At 28.1% G+C, this 7842-nt stretch overlaps 1 protein-coding gene across 1 annotated transcript; it reads left to right on the forward strand.

Moving 5' to 3' along the window:
* Window positions 1-1586: 1586 nt before the first annotated feature.
* LOC120358183 lies at window positions 1587-2800 on the forward strand. Its single transcript, XM_039451308.1, has 2 exons — window positions 1587-2203; window positions 2570-2800. The coding sequence occupies exon 1, from the start codon at window positions 1797-1799 to the stop codon at window positions 2199-2201; it is 405 nt and encodes a 134-aa protein (XP_039307242.1). The 5' UTR covers window positions 1587-1796; the 3' UTR covers window positions 2202-2203; window positions 2570-2800.
* Window positions 2801-7842: the final 5042 nt, after the last annotated feature.

Raw genomic sequence — 7842 nt, forward strand, 5'->3', positions numbered from 1 at the left:
CTCACGATTTAATGACAGACTACACATCAGCGTTGGCGTATTTTACTTAATTTTCGAAAAGATATTACAATACAAAATTAACAAATCAAGATGATTTAAGTTTTACAAACTTTTTAATTACTTGTTTAATAAACTATGAAATGGAAGATTAAATTATTATTCAATTTATAGAATAAATTCATTTCTTCATATACTTAGATTTATTAACAACCCAATAAACACAGATCAGTATAAGATACGTATAATAACCATTATAATCATACATATTTTACGGTATAAAAACGTATGAGTACGGTACGGTATAAAAAAAGTATACGTACGGTATAAAAAAAGTATACGTACGGTATAAAAAAAATGTATATATGTTCACATTAAAACTAAAGTTATTTCAGCACGAAGATTTTATTATAATCGTCCATGGGTCTTTCTCGATTTTAATTGTATAATATGATTATGTACTATGTTATTTAAATATATTTTATGTTAAATTGATATTAAACACTTTTCATTGTTAAAATAACATAATTCACAAATAAATAAATAACATAAAAAATAAGTTTAAAACAAATAAAATATGCCAATGTACATATATTATAATATTAATTTTAATGAAGAAAATGCTTTCATAATTTGTTTCTAAATTATGTCGATGTTATATATATATATATATATATATTTTTTTTTTTAATATATTACACAATATTTGTGTTACTTCCTAAATAGTCATATATAAAATGTATTAAATTAAATACAAAATTGTTTTACCGTGGCTTTCTGAATCGCGCACTTTAAGAACAATTTTGCTATAATACAGATCGGAAAATAATTATGTTAAACCATTTAAAAAATTGTATCGGACGTTTAACTTGATTGCTGGAATGCCAAAACTGTTTACACCAACATTATCACGCTCGGACGTCCATAATTATTTTGATGGTCCAACATAAAATTACTCAGGTAACAAAATGCGCGCATGCCGTGCGGATTATCCGCACGGTGTGAGCTCACGGTATCCGACAGATGCGTCATCATATGAGAATCATATCAGTCGCATGCGTGCGGTACTCATGCGTGCGAGCGATATAAGTCTCAAATGCGTTCTCCAAATGAAACTCATATTGTTCGCATGCATGCATACGATACTCAAAAATTCTAACCATTTTTTTCACGTCCCAATCAACATACAATATTAAAAAAATGTTTTTTTAAAAAAACATTTTAAAAACTTTTGCAATAAAAAAGTTTTTTAAACGTTAAAATTTATTTCTTTTTACATTAAACAAATTTTTTTTTAATATTGAAATTTTTTGAAGAATTTTTTTTCTGAAATTCCACGCGGTCACCCAAGTTGCGATTCCGGTGAACGTTACTTGATCTCTGTGATCACTACGAATTGATTCCTCGTGATGATCTATAAACACTTTGTGCTAATACATGTACATCACTGATAAATCAAGTCAATAGATGTTATCGAAAAAACGAAATATATATATAATTAAAGTATATTATTTATATAAATATATATATATATATATATATATATATATATATATATATATATATATATATATATATATTAAGGGCAGGTTCCCGTCAAAATCGATGAAAAAATCGAAAATTTTTTTTTTGCTTAATTTTTATCCTTATGTTATCGAGAATACGTGGGAGAAACGATATTTCGACATATGATGTAGTTCTCGAGATATACGGGATTGGGCGGAGCAGTGTGAAAGCGCTCCGAACTCGCCGAACGCGTTCTCGGCGTAGTTGAGAGGGGAAACCTTTATCTATACCTGATGGGTGAGTCTACGGTAGGTAGTGACGATTTATTACAAAGATGCACCGGCGGAAACACACAAAACGACAATGAAAGTTTTAACGCCTGCATTTGGAAACTTGCTCCTAAACACCTTCACTGCGGTGTACAAACAATTGAAATAGCAGCATATGTAGCTGCTGGTGTCTTCAATGAAGGTTTTTCATCTATTTTGAGAACGATGAATACACTAGGAATCGTCGTTGGGAACTACAGCAGAAGCTTCGCCGAGAAAACGGACAACAAACGCATCACCGCACGGGAGCAAGAATTGTCGGAGCTCGCAAAGCAAGCGAGAATTGAAAGAATCAGCTTGCAAATTCAAAAGAACATGATCTTCGAAGAAGAAGAAGGGACCCTGTATGGTGTTGGAATAGCCGATTAGACGTAAGTTGTCAAAAACTGACTTTGAATACGATTTTTTACTACATAAAACATTAAACGCGTTTTTCTCGAAACAACGTTTTTCGACGCGCGGTACGCTCTAGAGCTTTGAGAAATGCACCGATTTCAACGTTTCACCGCTCAAATTAAAGCTAATTAAATTTGGGGGGCCCTGACAGAGCGTTTTTTTTCGAAAAATTATTATAAATATTTTTTTGTTAACGTTAAAGTGCAAAAAAAAGCATGAAAAAATGAGTATTTGTTTAAATGGCCGCCATTTCGTTTTAAAGGGCTTTTTTAAAAATCGGAAACCGATAGGGCCCCACAAATTTAATCTATTTTAAGAATTTTTTTGTTTTTTGATTTCAGATCACATGCGGAAGCTGTAGAAGGTACCGCGCGGGTCACTTCGCGCCGGGAGCGGCTTCTTTGGCGGGAGCTGGAGCCGCCATTTTGAAATATTTTTTTATGAAAAAATTCAGTAAATTACTTCTTTTATATACAAATAAAACCTACAAAAAAGTTATTGCAGAATACTTTATTTTGTATTGAAAAAAAATTCCTGAAATTTAGGCATTTTTTGGGCTTTAGAACGGGAACCTGCCCTTAAGTTAATTTTTTACTGATTTTCATAGATGTCATTAAAATATTTTTTAAACAAATTTTAAAATTAATAATAATTAACAAATAAATAGCTTAAATGTTAAATAAATGATAAATAAACGATTTTATAGAGACGAAAAATAAATAAAATAATTAATATTAAATAAACATTAAATAAATGTTAAATAAACATTTAAAAAATGCTTATTAAAATTATTTTTTTAATTAAATAATTCATGAAAAATAAATACTTAAACAATATTAAATAAACGTTTAAAAAATGTTTATTAAAAAAAAATCAATATTAAATTTATATTAAATTAATATTTAATAAATGTTAAATTAATGTTTTTGAAATTGTTGAAAAATTAATGTAAAATAAATATTAAATTAATGTTAAATAAATGTTAAATCAATGATTTTAAAAAATGACTTTTCAAATAAAAAATTAATGTGAAATAAATATTAAAGTTGAATAAATGTTAAATTAATGTTTTTAAAAAATGTTTTTTTAAATGAAAAATTAATGTGAAATAAATATTAAATAAACATAAAATAAACGTTAAATGAACATTAAATAAATATTTTCCAAAATCATTATTTTAAATATTTAATTAATGTTAAATAAATATTTAATAAATATTTATAAATATTTTTGTTATAATGAATTGTACAATGAAAAATTAATATTAAATAAATATTAAAAAAACATTAAAGAAATATTGTGTGCTGATTGGGTCACACCGTGAAATGTTCCCATCACGCGTGATTGCAACATGCGACCTTTTACGCGTACATGCGTGTGATTGCGTGATGCGTGATGATCACATAATGAAAAAGTGAACATACATTGTCCTATCTGGATATGTGTTCTAATCTCGATGTATGAATAATGCGAATATTATGTTTAAAAATATATATACACATATGTTGTTAACGCAGAATTAATTTCAGATTTTAATCGACGTAACGGCATTTATTGGGTCCGGTTTCTCTCATTTCATCAATAAAATTGGACCCAATACTTATCGTTACACCGATGAATTTTTGAAATTAATCGCTTATGTCTGTATCAATGAAGTATTTTGACATATATTTTTATGAACACAATTTGTATTATGGCTATGTCCAGTTTTAAAAACATTCGTGTGAAACCAACGTTCAAATATTCACATTTTCATTTTATATGAAAGTGAGTGAGTGAGTTCTAGTTTCTAAGACAATCAATTAAGACACATGTCTTCCATAATATTAATTGACCTTCGAGGAATTGATTATGTTAATTCAAATAATAAAAGACGATATATCATCGGAATTTATATCCCTCTACTACTGTGGTGGCGTTTGTGGGGAACCCCACTCGATTTTGTAAAGCTTATAATTTTAAAAGAAATATTTAATGTAAATCAAATAGGCATGTAATTCTACTACAAAAGACTGAATAATTACAAAAAGCGTATCAAAAAATATTTCATTTTCCGGGTCTCACAGACGCTACGTCGCTATGTACGTAACTAAATTTGACTACGGTAATAAAAGGATATATTCCAAAATAGACGTTGAATAATGAAACTAACATCTTCTGAAAATTTTGATCTAAAGCTTATAAACATAGTTTTTTTATTACGTAAATCAGAGTGTTTATTTACTCATGGTAAACTAATTAAATACTACGGAAGATAAGTGCATTAACAATTTCATGTGCTTGGAAACAAAGCTTTACAGACGTAATGAAAAAGTGATCATACATTGTTTTATCTGGGTATGTGTTCCAATCTTGATGTATGAGTAATACTAATATTATGTATAAGGTCAGATTCTAAAATGTCCTTTCCGAAGAAAACTTTACTTGAAATACATAGTACACGTATACTATACAATATCGAGTAAAAATTTCTTTTGAGAAGTTTTGGAATGTAGTTTAAAATATATATCCACATACATCGTTAACGCAAAATTAATTAATTTTGGAATTTCATCGATGTAGCGATATGTATTGGGCTCGGTTCTGATTGCTGTCGTTACATCTAAGAAATTGGACCCCATATTTGTCGTTACATTGATAAAATTTTGGAATTAATCACTTGCTTCTGTATTAGTGAGATATTTTGACATATATTTTTAGAAACGCAGTTCGTATCAGTTATGTCCAAATTGAAAAACATTCGAGGTAAACCAACACTTTAATATATTCGTATTTTCATTTTATATGTAAATTCTGGTTTCCAAGTAAACGCAATCGATTAAAACTAATATCTTTGATAATATTTTATTGGCTACGAGGAATTGACGTTTATATTAATTTACATAATAAAAACGATGTGTCGTCAAAATTTATAAATTCAAAATCAGCATTGAACAATAAAACCAATGTCTTTAAAAAATTTTCATCTAATGTTTATAAATATCGATGACTTATTCTTTTTATTACTTAAATCAGAGTGTTTATTAATTCTGGTACGCTAATTAAATACTACCAAAGATAAGTAAATTAAGGATTTTGTACGCTTGGAAACTAGGATTTACAGATATAATGAAAATGTTAACATACATTTTTTTATCTGGATATGTGTTTCAATCTCGGTACGTGAATAATACAAATATTATGTTTAAAGTTAGATTCCGAAATGTCCTTTCCGAGGAAAATTTTACTTGAAATAGATGGTACACCTAACGTATACTGTATTATCGAGAAAACTTTTCCTCCGAGAGAATGTTTTGGAATGTAGCTTAAAATATGTATCAACACACATCGTTAATGCACAATCAATTAATTTCGGAATTTTATCGACGTAACGATATCTATTGGGTCTAGTTCTGACTCCTGTCGTTACATCGAAGAAATTGGACTCAATACTTGTCGTTACATTGATGAAAGTTTGGAATTAATTACTTACTTTTGTATTAACAGTATACTTTGATTCATATTTTTAAACATACCATTCACAATACGCTTATATCGACATTGAAACTCATCAAATTAAAATAACTTTTCATGATTTTCTTATAATATATACTTAGTGTATATTTATATACGCTATATTTTTACGTATGCAACTTATTGTACAAGCACATATGTATATTACCCCCCCTCCCCCACTGTAAATTATAAGTCACCTCACTCTAGCGCTAAATGTATATTATACAAAAATTCTTAAATATTATTCTAATTCGATGAGTTTCAATCCCGACATAGGCGTAATGCGAATGGTATGTTTAAAAATATGTATCAAAAACACTGTTAATAAAAAAGCAAGCAATTAAATCCAAAATTTTATTAATGTAACGACAAGTATTGAGTCCAATTTCTTCAATGTAACGACAGAAACAGAACCGGACCCAATCGTTACGTCGACAAAATTCCGAAATTAATTGATTCTGCATTAACGATGTGTGTTGATACATATTTCAAACTACATTTCAAAACATTCTCTTGGAGAAAAATTTTACTCGACATAATACGGTATACGTTACGTACTATTTATTTCAAATAAAGTTTTCCTCGGAAAGGACGTTTCGGAATCTAACCTTACGCATAATATTACTCACGTACCGAGATTGAAACACATATCTAGATAGAAAAATGTATGTTAACATTTTCATTATATCTGTAAATCCTTGTTTACAAGCGTACAAAATCGTTAATGTACTTATCTTCGGTAGTATTTAATTAGCATACTAGGATTAATAAACACACTCTGATTTATGTAATAAAAAGGATATGTCACCGATATTTATAAATATTAGATGAAAATTTTCTAAAGATATTGGTTTTATTGTCCAATGCTGATTTTGTAATTTATAAATAATTGTCAATTTCTCGAAGGCCAATTAATATTATGGAAGACATGTGTTTTAATTGGTTGTCTTAGAAACTAAAACACACATATAAAATAAAAATATGAATATTTAAACGTTGGTTTTACATGATTGTTTTTAAAACTCAATATAGCAATAATACAAACTGTGTTTATAAAAATATATGTCAAAATACTTCATTTATGCAGACCTAAGTCATAATTTCAAAATTCCATTGATGTAACGACAAGTATTGGGTTCAATTTCTTTGATGTAACGAGAGAAATCAGAACCGGATCCAATAAATGCCATTACGTCGATTAAAATCCGAAAATAATTCTGCGTTACCGATATATGTGGACATATATTTTTAAACATAATGTTCGTATTATTCATTATCATTCGTATTATTCGAGATTGGAATACATATCCAGATGGAACAATGTATTTTCATTTTTTTACTACACCTGCAAATCCTTGTTTCCAAGCGTATGAAATCGTTAATGCACTTACCTTCAGTAGTATTTAATTACATTACTATGAATTAATGAACATTCTGATTTACGTAATAAAAAGGACATGTAAACGATATTTATAAATATTAAATGAAAATATTCTAAAGATATTGGTTTTATTGTCCAATGCTGATTTTGTAACTTATAAATTTCGACACATTGTTTCTATTATATGAATTAATATAAATGTTAATTCCTCGTAGCCATGAAATATTATCAAAGACATGCATTTTAATAGATTGCGTTTACTTGGAAACTAGAATTTATATGTAAATGAAAATGAAAGTGTGAATGTATTAACTTGCTGGTTTATTTCGAATATTTTTCAATTTGGACATAATCATGATACGACCTGTGTTTCTAAAAGTATATGTCAAAATATCTAACTAATACTGAAGCAAGCAATTAATTCTAAAATTCCATCGATGTAACGCTAAATATGGGGTCCAATTTTTTCGATGTAACGAGAGAAATCAGAACCGGACCCAATAGATGCCGTTACGTCGATTATATTCCGAAATTAATTAATTCTGTGTTAATGATATACATATGTAAATATATATTTTTAACGTAATATTCGTATTACTTACACATTAAAATTAACACATATCCAGATAGAACAATGTATGTTCACTTTTTCATTACATTTGTACATCCTTGTTTCCAAGCGTATAAAATCGTTAATGCCCATATCTTCAGTAATATTTAATTAGCCTATTATGAATT

The sequence above is a fragment of the Solenopsis invicta genome, chromosome 1 (genome assembly GCF_016802725.1).
Source record: "Solenopsis invicta isolate M01_SB chromosome 1, UNIL_Sinv_3.0, whole genome shotgun sequence".
Classification (NCBI taxonomy): domain Eukaryota; kingdom Metazoa; phylum Arthropoda; class Insecta; order Hymenoptera; family Formicidae; genus Solenopsis; species Solenopsis invicta.